The sequence below is a fragment of the Balaenoptera physalus genome (genome assembly GCF_965194825.1).
Source record: "Balaenoptera physalus genome assembly, chromosome: 21".
Classification (NCBI taxonomy): Eukaryota; Metazoa; Chordata; class Mammalia; order Artiodactyla; family Balaenopteridae; genus Balaenoptera; species Balaenoptera physalus.
The window spans coordinates 27,705,817-27,719,807 of record NC_138902.1 but is presented as its reverse complement, the minus strand read 5'-3'; the positions used below and the strand labels follow the sequence as shown (position 1 = coordinate 27,719,807).

At 37.8% G+C, this 13,991-nt stretch overlaps 1 protein-coding gene across 2 annotated transcripts in view; it reads left to right on the top strand.

Annotated features, from left to right (window-relative positions):
* ASAH1 (N-acylsphingosine amidohydrolase 1) overlaps positions 1-13,991 on the top strand; it is a 42,698-nt gene that overhangs the window by 20,195 nt on the left and 8,512 nt on the right. Inside the window, exons 3-7 of one of the 2 annotated variants that reach the window (XM_082444526.1) lie at positions 5,635-5,725; positions 6,135-6,221; positions 9,908-9,986; positions 12,671-12,745; positions 13,575-13,620. In XM_082444526.1, coding sequence (XP_082300652.1) covers positions 5,635-5,725; positions 6,135-6,221; positions 9,908-9,986; positions 12,671-12,745; positions 13,575-13,620 — 378 coding nt within the window. The remainder of the gene's footprint in view (positions 1-5,634; positions 5,726-6,134; positions 6,222-9,907; positions 9,987-12,670; positions 12,746-13,574; positions 13,621-13,991) is intronic. The other variant, XM_082444527.1, reaches the window with a different exon arrangement.

Here is a 13,991-nt window from a genome sequence, read left to right as displayed (position 1 = left end):
CAAGAGACCAGATAGATTTAATTGATATTTATAGGACATTCCATCCAAAAACAGCAGATTACACTTTCTTCTCAAATGCACACGGAACATTCTCCAGGATAGATCATATCTTGGGTCACAAATCAAACCTCAGTAAAATTTAAGAAAATTGAAATCATATCAAGCATCTTTTCTGACCGTAATACCATGAGATTAGAAATTAGTTACAGGGAAAAAAACATAAAAAACACAAACACATGGAGGCTAAACAATATGTTACTAAATAACCAAGAGATCACTGAAGAAATCAAAGAGGAAATAAAAAAATACTAGAGACAAATGACAATGAAAACACAACGATCAAAACCTGTGGGATGCAGAAAAAGCAGTTCTAACTGGGAAGTTTAGAGCAATACAAGCCTACCTCAAGAAACAAGAAAAATCTCAAATAAACAATCTAACCTTACACCTAAAGGAACTAGAGGAAGAAGAACAAACAAAACCCAAAGTTAGCAGAAGGAAAGAAATCATAAAGATCAGAACAGAAATAAATAAAATAGAAACAAAGAAAACAGTAACAAAGATCAATAAAACTAAAAGCTGGTTCTTTGAAAAGATAACAAAATTGATAAACCATTAGCCAGACTCATCAAGAAAAAGAGGGAGAGGACTCAAATCAATAAAATTAGAAATGAAAAAGGAGAAGTTACAACAGACACCGCAGAAATACAAAGCATCCTAAGAGACTACTACAAGCAACTCTATGCCAATAAAATGGACAACCTGGAAGAAATGGACAAATTCTTAGAAAGGCATAACCTTCCCAGACTGAACCAGGAAGAAATAGAAAATATGAACAGACCAATCACAAGTAATGAAATTGAAACTGTGATTAAAAATCTTCCAACAAAAGTCCAGGACCAGATGGCTTCACAGGTGAATTCTATCAAACATTTAGAGAACAGCTAACACCCATCCTTCTCAAACTTTTCCAAAAAATTGCAGAGGAAGGAACACTCCCAAACTCATTCTATGAGGCCACCATCACCCTGATACCAAAACCAGACAAAGATACTACAAAAAAAAAATTACAGACCAATATCACTGATGAATATAGATGCAAAAATCCTCAACAAAATACTAGCCAACAGAATCCAACAACACATTAAAAGGATCATACACCATGATCAAGTGGGATTTATCCCAGGAATGCAAGGATTCTTCAATATACGTAAATCAATCAATGTGATACACCATATTAACAAACTGAAGAATAAAAACCATATGATCATCTCAATCAATGCAGAAAAAGCTTTTGACAAAATTCAACACCGATTTATGATAAAAACTCTCCAGAAAGTGGGCATAGAGGGAACCTACCTCAACATAATAAAGGCCATGTACGACCAACCCACAGCAAACATCATTCTCAATGGTGAAAAACTGAAAGCATTTCCTCTAAGATCAGGAACGAGACAAGGATGTCCACTCTCACCACTATTATTCAACATAGTTCTGGAAGTCCTAGCCGTGGCAATCAGAGGAGAAAAAGAAATAAAAGGAATACAAATTGGAAAAGAAGAAGTAAAACTGTCACTGTTTGCAGATGACATGATACTATACATAGAGAATCCTAAAGATGCCACCAAAAAACTACTAGAGCTAATCAATGAATATGGTAAAGTTTCAGGATACAAAATTAATGCACAGAAATCTCTTGCATTCCTATACAGTAATGATGAAAAATCTGAAAGAGAGATTAAGGAAACACTCCCATTTACCAGTGCAACAAAAAGAATAAAATACCTAGGAATAAACCTACCTAGGGAGACAAAAGACCTGCATGCAGAAAACTATAAGACACTGATGAAAGAAATTAAAGATGATACGAACAGATGGAGAGATATACCATGTTCTTGGATTGGAAGAATCAGTATTGTGAAAATGGCCAAACTACCCAAAGCAATCTACAGATTCAGTGCAATCCCTATCAAATTACCAATGGCATTTTTTACAGAACTAGAAGAAAAAATCTTAAAATTTGTCTGGAGACACAAAAGACCCCGAATAGCCAAAGCAATCTTGAGGGAAAAAAATGGAGCTGGAGGAATCAGACTCCCTGACTTCAGACTATCCTACAAAGCTACAGTAATCAAGACAATATGGTACTGGCACAAAAACAGAAGCATAGATCAATGGAACAAAATAGAAAGTCCAGAGATGAACCCACGCACCTATGGTCAACTAATCTGTGACAAAGGAGGCAAGGATATGCAATGGAGAAAAGACAGTCTCTTCAATAAGTGGTGCTGGGAAAACTGGACAGCTGCATGAAAAAGAATGAAATTAGAACACTCCCTAACACCATACACAAAAATAAACTCAAAATGGATTAAAGACCTCAATGTAAGACCGGGCACTATAAAACTCTTAGAGGAAAACATAGGAAGGACACTCTTTGACATAAATCACAGCAGGTTCTTATTTGATCCACCTCCTAGAGTAATGGAAATAAAAACAAAAATAAATAAATCGGACCTAATGAAACTTCAAAGCTTTTGCACAGCAAAGGAAACCATAAACAAGATGAAAAGACAACCCTCAGAACAGGAGAAAATATTTGCAACCGAATCAACGGACAAAGGATTAATCTCCAAAATATATAAACAGCTCATGCAGCTCAACATTAAAGAAACAAACAACCCAATCCAAAAGTGGGCAGAAGACGTAAATAGACATTTCTCCAAAGAAGACATACAGACGGCCAAGAAGCACATGAAAAGCTGCTCAACATCACTAATTATTAGAGAAATGCAAATCAAAACTACAATGAGGTATCACCTCACACCAGTTAGAATGGACACGATCAGAAAATCTAGAAACAACAAATGCTGGAGAGGGTGTGGAGAAAAGGGAGCCCTCTTGCACTGTTGGTGGGAATGTAAATTGATACAGCCACTATGGAGAACAGTATGGAGGTTCCTTAAAAAACGAAAAATAGAATTACCGTATGATCCAGCAATGCCACTACTGGGCATATACCCAGAGAACACCATAATTCAAAAAGACACATGCAACCCAATGTTCATTGCAGCAGTATTTACAATAGCCAGGTCATAGATGCAGCCTAAATGCCCATCGACAGACGAGTGGATAAAGAAGTTGTGATACATATATACAGTGGAGTATTAGCCATAAAAAGGAACGAAACTGGGTCATTTGTTGAGACGTGGATGGATCTAGAGACTGTCATACAGAGGGAAGTAAGTCAGAAAGAGAAAAACAAATATCGTATATTAACGCATGTATGTGGAACCTAGAAAAATGGTACAGATGAACCGGTTTGCAGGGCAGAAGTCGAGACACAGATGTAGAGAACAAACATATGGACACCAAGAGGGGAAAGCCGCGGGGGGGTGGGGATGGTGGTGTGCTGAATTGGGAGATTAGGAATGACATGTATACACTGATGTGTATAAAATTGATGACTAATAAGAACCTGCTGTATAAAAAAATAAATAAAATAAAATTCAAAAAAAAAAATACCAATGCTGTGGAACTTCCCTGGCAGTCCAGTGGTTAAGACTGCGAGCTCCCGATGCAGGGGGCACAGGTTCAGTTCCTGGTTGGGGAACTAATAAGATTCCGTGTGCTGCACGGCACAGCCTAAATAGATAAATAAATACCGATGTGCTAAGTATTTTTTGCATATTTCATGTAATCTTCACTGCTCTCATAAGGTAAATACTCTTTATTTCTCTAGGAAATTGAGGTACAGATGTTAAATACTGAAATATTTTAGAAAAGTATTGAATGAGAAGTGAAACATGGGATTATAGTTAGCCAAAATCATAGTAAGCTTTAGCTATTAAAATAATTTTCTTAATCAGATTAATAACGGTTTTGTCAAAGAATTCTGATGAGTGGAGATTTTACTGTAGAGAGGCTTCTGGGGTCTTCCCATTCCCACTTAATCATAATCCTCTGCTGTAATGAGTTTGTCCTCTCCATTTCTTCTTTGGAATCCTAGACTGAAAAAGAATCAGGAGTTTAGGGCAGATACAGGGACATGGTTTGGGTTTTGTTGGAAGTTACGCGGGGAGAAGCAGCTGATTGGAGTTCACGGTTAGAACACGTATCTTATGACAGTGCCACCAACGTGCCTGCCTCCAGGGGGCCGCTGATTTATCATTGCTAGTAGACACGGAAATCCAAACGTGTGCTGGCGGAGAGGCGAGGGGGTTGTAGCCCCTGCCGTAACAGGAGGAACAGTCATTTTACTGAATTGTGGGACAGAATTTCACGTGTGAAATTACGGTTAGAAGTTGAATTCATTTGTTTTTATATAAAGCTTTTTTCTGGGATTTAAGTGTTACAGTATTTAATATAGAGATCAGCTACTAAGGAAATGGGAGGTTGAAAGTGCTTTGAGAAAAACAAAATTCAGTCTTGTGATTTGGTTTAAATGTATGTTTCCAGAATTGCATTTGCTTTCCTTTTCTGTCTAAATCACAGCGTGAGTGGCTTCTGGTTAACAGTTTCATAGAACCATATACATACACCCAGGGCCCAAGCTCAGCAATGTGAATCAAATAATTATTCATGACTCTAGAAGTATAGATAGGACCCCAACTCTTGACTTTTAGGGACTAACTCATACTCCCTTAACCCATCCCCACTGTGCACGTATGTCTGGATTTATGTCTGTATGTTTAAGAGCCTGGTAACACTGTAGTACCCACCAGACCCCACCTCTGCTTCTCTGGAGCAGGGCAGTAAGGGAGCAAATGCTGGCTATTTTTAGGCCACTTTAAGCTGATCAGTCACTGACTGGCACTCCCTTAGAGGCTATTTCAGTTCAGTAACAAGTGCCAGAAGATAACGTTTCTGTGGCAACAGAGAATAGTTGTAGAGTTCCTCCGTCAGGAATACGGCCCAGCTCCACTGGTATGGGAGTGGATGTTGCTATATCCTCATAGTAGAAATTGCTGTGTGTAAACTGAGGAGTAGGACTTTGGGGAATGGGTATGACCAAACAGTGCTTGGGCTTGGACTTACTACAGAAGAATGAGAAGAGAGGAAAGAGAGGGAGTACAGTAGGAAGAGTAGCATGACCGAGGGAATAGTGAAGTTTCTTGAAGCCAGTCATGGGAAACTCATACACTGTGTTGCCACTCTGGGGGCTTAAAAAGTGACCTTACTGAAGCCAGCGCTGGAGTCAGTGATTTGACAGTAGTGTTAGACTAAGAGGGAATTCTGAGGCTGAGAAACCAACTGGAGAAGTGCCCAGAGCCTAGACTAAATCTTCGTAGAGATTTAGGAGGGAAAAAAGGGCAGATATTTTCTAGCAGTGATATTCAGGTTACGTATAGCTCTTGAGCCAAAGTTGATTATTTTGCCCATCACCGTGACACATTAACCTTCTAGAACATATAATTCTTTTCTAGGATTTCTAAAATGACTTGTGATTGTATATACAACATGGGGCAGAAGCACTGTGTGGGAAATGAGCTTTTTTTGCGAGTTCTGGTTTGAGTACCAGTTTCTCTATTGTTATTAAGAATATGTCTCTAACATATCCATATAGATGTAACTATCTAACCATCATCAAAAAACTGCTTTTAACATTTCAAGATGATACCCCTCTCATTACAGCTATAGGGGTCCGGTTCCGTGGTACACTATAAATCTCGATTTACCACCGTACAAAAGATGGCATGAATTGATGGTTGACAAGGCACCAGCGGTATGCTATGATTCTTAAATCTTTTGTTTCTGACTTTACTGGATATAATTGCATTTGAAAGAACGTATCATGATATTATGTACCAAGTATTTTAAGAATCTGCTTTCCATGGTTCTCTGCCATTTACAATAAATGATAGTAGAGAAAAGATGTCATTTCTCTGTAGCATCTTGCTCTTTTTACTAGCCTTTGCCTTTGTTCCTTTATCTCATATCGTATGCATCATCTAAATGGTTAATCAAATGTCATGTTAAAGATGTGTTTACGTATATGTTTTTAAATAGTACTCCTTTATTTAGCTGCATATGGGTAAGTCAAAAGGTCTATATCTGTTTTCATTATACCAGTGTTAATCTTAAATGTCAACACTTCTTTATGTCTCTTATCAATTTTTAAATTTATTTTTCAGCTAAAAGTTATAGTGAATTCCCTGAAAAATATGATAAATGCATTTGAGCCAAGTGGAAAAATTGTGCAGTTAGTGGATCAAAAGTTGGTAAGAAATATTATTTCCTACAGTAAATGTTAAACACACACAGCCACACTGTGTTGTGTTATACACAAAAGAGTTCAGCAAAGGCTCTGTTATTTATTTAAAGGCATAATTTGGACAAGTTTGCTTTTATTCCAGACTACTGTCAAAACTTCAGAGGGACTTAAAATTCTGGGGCTTGGTAATATGACAGTAATAGGACGACATGAAATAGCATGGCAAATGTTGGCAGTTAGCTGCTCTTTATTGTTTTATGAAAGTGTGAACTGTTTTACAGAGCATTGGGCAAGTATCCACATTTCATCTGGGAGGACAGCATTTCCTTCTGTTATGTGTACTCAGGTTTGCAAGTTCACTGTTGAAAATTTGGGTTTTTCTTAAGTACTTTGCCTGAGTATGTCAAGACACTGAGAGATGTTCTAGATACGACCAAATGACACGCTCAGCCCAGCCCTGCCCCTCAGTAGCTGTGACCACTGAAACGCACTTGGGTTGTGTGTTTCATGTCTTTGTGCATTCACCAGACCATTTCGTTTCTTGGTCATGCAGGAAGATTCCATTTCTCAGACCCTTTTTTAATTTAGATGAAACCAGTGGAAAATCTAGGGCCTGGCCCCTAGAACCCCCAGAGAGATCCTCATCATCCTCTTTCAGTCTTTTCTTTGGGGCCCTCGCCGGCTGGCAGGGTGCAAAGGACTGGGGAGGAACCCGAGGCCCTAGGGCAGCTGTTCTAACCTCAGTAGTGATGGTGTGGGACTGGGTAACACTTTGTTGTGGGCACTGTCTGTGCATTGTAGGTTGTTGAGCAGCACCCTTGGCCTCGACTCGCTGGATGCCAGTAGCACCCCTTCAGTTGTGACAACCAAAAATGTCTCTAGACTTCACCAGATCTCCCCTGGGGGGAAAGCCATCCCTGGTCGAGAATCATTGTCCTAGAGGCTGGACGTTCTGGGCACACCATCCCTATGACACTTGAACCTGCCAACCACCAATCCTGTTATTCCTCATGTTTATGCTCTCAGAGCCTTTGATTAAGGCTATCCTTTGTGTTCATACTCACCAGACTTCCCCAAAATACAAATGTTGGCAGAAGCAGTAGCAGAAGAGGCCCCCAGATGCCCCAGGTGCCCTAATCCCCCTAACCTGCGTGTCAGCAGGGAGGGCAGCATGCAGAAGGTCTAGGTGCCCAGACTTTGCAGTCAGACATTAGGGGTTTTGTTTGTTCTTTAAACATTGGATTTTAAGGTTAGATCAGTCACACACTAGCTGTGTGTCCTTCCACGAGTTTCTTAACATATGCAACTTCAGATTTCTCACCAGGGAGAATTTACTAATAATACATATTTCATATGGTGGTTGTGAGGGTTAAATGACTTACTGTATGTAAAGCCCAGTGCTTGCATGTAAAAAATGGTAAGCAAATGTTCAGTAAGTCATTTTCGTTTGTTAAATTGGCAGGAGTATTCCACTTGTGCAATGCTTTGAATTCCTAGGCGGAAAAATGATTTGCTTAGTTAGATTACATTACATACAATTACCAAGTTGGTGAAAAATGAGACTTGCGAATCTTAAACACATTATCTTAGCAAGAGGCTGTAAGCTTAATTCTTGATCTAATTGTTAGTGAATAGTTGCAGTTGAGAATAAAAGTATATATGAATGGGTAAAGAGGATGTGGCATATATATACATACAATGGAATAATACTCAGCCATAAAAAAGAATGAAATCCTGCCATTTGCGACAACATGGAAAGACCTAGACGGTATTATGCTAAGTGAAATAAGTCAGAGAAAGACAGGTACTGTATGTTTTCACTTATATGTGGAATTTAAAAAACAAAACAAAACAAATGAACAAACGTTAAGAAAACAGAAACAGAGTCATACATACAGAGAATAAACAGGTAGTTGCCAGAGGGGAGAGGGGTTGGGGGGAGGAGAGGAACAGGTGAGGGGGATTAAGAGGTACAAACTTAAAGTTACAAAATAAAAGAGTCATGGGTATAAAATGCACAGTGTGGGGAATATAATTAATAATAATAATTTAACGTCTTTTTATGGTGACAGATATAACTAGACTTGATCATTTTTAAATGTATAGAATATTGAATCACCGTATTGTGTACTGGGAACTAACATAGTGTTGTAGGTCAATTATACTTCAAAAACAAAGTAACTCGTAGAAAAAGAGATCAGATTTGGGAAGGAGGATTGGATGAAGGTGGTCAAAAGTTACAAACTTCAGTTACAAGATAAATAAGTACTAGGGATGTAATGTACAGCATGATGATTGTAATTAACGCTGCTGTGTGTTACATATGAAAGTTGTTAAGGAGAAAATCCTAGGAGTTCTCATCACAAGAAAAAAATTTTTTTCTTTTTTTTTAAATTTTATATTTATATGAGATGATGGATGTTCATTGAACTTATTTTGGTAATCACTTAATGATGTATATAAATCAAACCATGCAAAAAAAAGTATGTATGTCCACCATTGAATTTGCTCATGTGTCCATTGTTTGCTAACAGGATGTGGTAATGCATCTCAGCCCAAGGTTGGCTGTTAACCATGACAAATGTTTTGTGAATCACTAGAATACAGATTTGTTGCTATGAGTGTGGGAAGGGAATAGTACATTAGTACCCCTCATCCTTGGGAGATACATTCCAAGACCCCCAGTGGATGCCTGAAACCGTAGATAGTACTGAACCCTATGTGTACTTTATTTTTTTCCTATAAATACACACCTATAAGTTTAATTTTTAAATTAGGCACAGTAGGAGATTAACAACAACTAATAATAAAATAGAACAATTATAACAGTACAGTGTAATAAAAGTCATGTGAATGTTCTCTCTCTCAAGCTATCGTACTGTCCTGTACTCACCCTTCTTCCTGTGACGATGTGAGATGATTAAATGTTTACATGATGAGGTGACGTGAGGTGAATGAAGTGGGCATTGTGACGTACCATTAGGCTACTAGTGACCTGACATTACTTCAGAAGGAGGAGCATGTGCTTCTGGTGATCCTGGATCATCAAGCCGTGACAAAGCTGATGGTTGAATGTCAGGAGCAGACAGCGTCAGTGGTTGGGGACCCCAGGTGGGGCAGGGTAGGATGGCAGGAGATTTCATCGTGCTGCTCCGAATGGCATGCAATTTAGCACTCATGAATTGTTTACTTCTGGGATTTTCCATTGAATATTTTTGGGCTGTGGTTGACCACGGGTAACTGGAACCTCAGAAAGCGAAACCACGGTTCAGGAAGGAGAGCAGTAATGAGGGTGTGACGCTAATGGCTGGAGGGCAAGTTTGAGCAGAGATGAGGAGGGCTTGTTGTGATGTGCCTGTGTTGTGAGCCATGTTAGGACATCCAAGTGGAACTACTCCAGTTCATCTCTCTAGAGAATAGGGTGAACTATAAGGCAGGAAAAAACAATCTGAGAATCATAGGTCTCTGCCTAGTACTTGAGATGAGTTTATGGGGTACACAAGCAAGAATTATAGGGGCCCAATATTGAGTATTACATAGAATCTTTTAGAAATACATGATGTGAAAGTGCTTTCAAAAGTAAGCTTTGATCACCTATTATGGCAGCAATAGCTAGTACAAATTATATGTAAAAGAACCAAATCTCAAAGCCACACTTTAGGCTGAATGACTGTTAATGTATTTGTTTTTCAGCCTGGTCTACTTGGCAACTTTCCTGGGCCTTTCGAGGAGGAAATGAAGGGGATTGCAGCAGTTACTGAAATACCTTTAGGTAAAGTTCACTTCACAGCTTTTAAAAAATTGAATAAAGTACTTAAAATTTTTTTATTGAGGTATGGTATACATACAATAAAGTGCACAGATCTTAAGTATACAGTAGAATTTTTTAAACGCATACATACATGTAATCACAACTCAGAACAAGATACAGAAATAAATTCCAGCAATCCAGCATGCTCCATCCTGCACTTTCACACAGTTCTGAGTCCTCTGTTAACCACTATTCTGACTTCACTGTAGATTAATTTTGCCTCTTGAACGTCTTACAAATAGAGCCGAACAGTATGAACTGTTGTCTGGTTTCTTGCACTTATCATTATAGGTAGTAGGCTATTGTATGAATAGGATATTTTTTGTTTCCAGATTTGGGATATTAAGAATAAAGCAGTTATGAACACTCTTGTACATGTGCTTTGATGGGCATACGCACTCATTTCTCTGCGCTATGTCCTGGGTCATAGGGTAGCTATATGTTTAGCCTTGTACACTCTGCCAGCCAGTTTTCCAAAGTGATTGTACCCACTGACAGTCAACCTAGTACAAGAGTTTTCGTTTTCTCCACTTGCTAACTCTCCACGTGATAGTCTCAGTCTTTTTTATTTGGGCCATTTTGTCGAGTGTGTTATATTCGCCCATTATTGTTTAATTTGCATTTCCCTGATGACTAATGAGATTGAACAGTTTATTGACCTTTTCCTTTCTTCCTTCCTTTCTTCTTCCCTTCCTCCCTCCCTCCCTCCTTCCTTCATTGTGCTTGTTAAATCTAATACCCATTTTTATTGGTTTGAAGGAATTCTTTATATGTATACTGATACAGGTCCTTTGTCAGATATATGTATGCCGAACATCTTCTCCCACACTGTAGCTTGCATTTATTTTCTTATTGGTGTCTTTTGATGAACAGAAATTCTTAATTTTAATGCAGTCCAGTTTTTCAATTTTTTGATGGGTAGTGCTTTTTATGCCCATTTAAGTGATCTTTGCCTACCCCCAAACATATTCTTCTATGTTTTCTTCTGTATGTTTTTTGTTTACTTTTTACATATAGGCCCATTGTATATCTTGAGTTAACTTTTGCATATGGTATGAGTTAGGGATCAAGGTTCAAGTTTTTTCCAATTGACAACACCGTTTATTAAAAAGACTATCATTCCCTCAGTAAATTGCAGTGGTGCCTTTGATATAAACACATGATTGCATGTATCTGATTCTATTTGGGGACTTTCCACCCTCGTTTCATTTGTCTGTTTGTCTTTCCTTACACCAATACCATGCTACTGCAATTACTAAAGCTTTATAGTAAGTCTTAATATTAGGTAGTGTAAGTTTTCTAACTTTTTCTTTAAAATTCTCTTAGGTATTCTAGACCCTTTGCATTTCCACATAAATTTTAGAATCAACTTGACAAAAAAGCCTACTGATATTTTCAGTGGGATTATAATACTGAGTTTTCCAAGCCACAAACTTGGTATATGAGATTTCAGCATTTATTTAGGTTATTGATTTCTCTGAGCAGTATTTTTTATTTTCAGGGAAGAGGTCTTGCATATCATTCATTCATCAGATCCTTTGTTATATCATTTATCATATTCTTCATAATCATCATATCCTTAAGTATTGATGTTTTTGGAAGCTATTTTTAAAATTTCCATTTCCAATTTATAGCACTTAATTTAAGGAAAAAGACTTTTTCTGCCGCCCCAAAGTTTTATTTTTAAGCCATCAAATCAATAGAGTTGTTACTTTAAGTAAACTCTATATACCTTGGTTTTACAAGAGATGACTGAGAATTTCTAAAAATCAATAGTATTTATCAACAAAAGTGGCTAGATTTTTTTGTTTTTGCTTCTTTAAAAATATAATTAACATACTAGAAATATATTTTTTCAGTCTATATGAGAAATGTCTTTAATTCCTTTATTATGTAAAGGACTCTAGCAAATGAATACCACGTATAAATATCTCAAGAGAAAAATGGATTGAGAAGGTTAACAGATGAGTCATAATAAAATTAGAGTGGAATTTCACCAAAATAGAAGTCAAATGGAAATAAAATAAACATTAGGGTGGGAAAAAAACATATTAAGCTTAACATGTTAACATGAAATGGAACAGAGAAAAAGTATGTTGTATACCTTCAAATTAAAGGCTGAGTGGTATCATTATTGTACAGGTTAGGAAAAATGTTCAAAAATTAGAATGTTTTACAATGGAATTTCTTGATAAGCTCAACACTTATTTTACTGTCTCTTTTCTCACCTTAGAAATATTAGTCACACTCTGAAAACCTGGGCAAAATACATTTTCGGCATCCAACCAACACCCAGATGTATTAAATTATCATATTTGAGCCCTCCAAAGAAAACTAAAATGAAGCATATTGACGAAAAATGTGAACATTATGTTGCCGTATAATTCCAACATGCCCAGGGGTTCAGCTTGTCCAATAGCTGCTTCTCTGGGGACTCGTTTCATCTTGAGTCTGCAGAGAGTACAGGCTAGTGAGACATCCACCCAACCAGCCATTCAGACTCACTCAGACTGTCTGCGGACACTTACGTATGCCCAGGCAAAAACTCACACGGCGATGATATTTCAACCTTTTCTTAAAAAAGAATTTTCTAACAACGTCATGGTTCTGTATATTGACCAAAATTTTCCTGTCTTTTCTCATAGGAGAGATTATATCATTCAATATTTTCTATGAATTTTTTACCATTTGTACTTCAATAATAACAGAAGACAAAGAAGGTAAATAAACGTGTGCTGAGGGAAGGTGGGTGGTACAAAGTAGAAGAAAAATCTTTAAATAAATGAAATTAGAACTTGTAAAATACAGGCTTACTATGTAAATACCATGTGCATGTTGCATATGGTTTTACAGACCTTGGTAAGTTTTTGAAAGTGAATTGAAAGCTATTCTTATTTTAAGACCACTGTAATGCCTACTAAAGTTTAATTCAGGTATGCAAACTCTTTGAAGAAGTGTTTCAGGATTATAAACATTCTTACTATTCTTCATAGTCTACTTATACCCCTATTTATGATTTGATATAAGTACTCACAGGGGCAGGACAGACTTTCTCCCATCATTTTCCAGCCAAGGGACCCTGTGCTCACTTTTCCATGTTTTTCCTGACAAGTCCCCAGTGTACAAGGCACAGGATGATTTACCCTGATTCACTCTTATTTTTGACCTGTACTCTGGGTATAGCTGTAGGTGACAATCCCTGAAGGGAAGCATGTTGGTAAGTTGCATTAGATGAGGCTGAGATAGCTGTGTCTGAGTAGGACTGTGTCATAGCGAACCACAAAATGACCACCTACCCTTGTCCCATATTCCAGTCTCAGTTTTCTGGAACCCTGTGCTCTCAGGTATTGGGGGGGAATCTGGCCAATGTGACAGGGACAGCAGTTTGATCTTGTTACAGCCTATGATACGAGATGCTGCTTAATTCTTATTGTTGGATTGAACAGTTGGGAATATCACTTAACCAAAATTAAGTGTCCAGCTTTGGTTTAGAATCAATCATACTGTCATAGTTGCTGTTACATGTCTCTTCTGCTTACTTTGAATTAGGTCATCTACTACATGCGCGAAACATGGATTTTGGAGTATTTCTTGGGTAAGTAAAAAATGTGGTGTGTCTCAGTCCCTAAGAAGAGTAGGTTGTATTACACTGATGAAAAGTAAGTCCCAAGTCATTCCCAGAATATGACCAGAAGTAGAGATCCTAGATTCCTTAGTTTTGAGACCAGGTGGGCACAGTCTTATTCAGTTATTTGAGAGTTTGTAGCTGAGGTGCACCCAGTGAACAGAAATCTGGAGCATGCTTGAAGGCCCTAGATGCACGTCTAGTTTATTGCTTAGAAGGAAGAGTAGCATTCTATTTCATGTGTCTTCTTGACCTTTCTGAAAAAAATATAACAGGGCTTTGTAATTAGAGACCTAAATACTAACCTGGGGTTTGCTAATATAGGCTGTGTCATGTTGGGG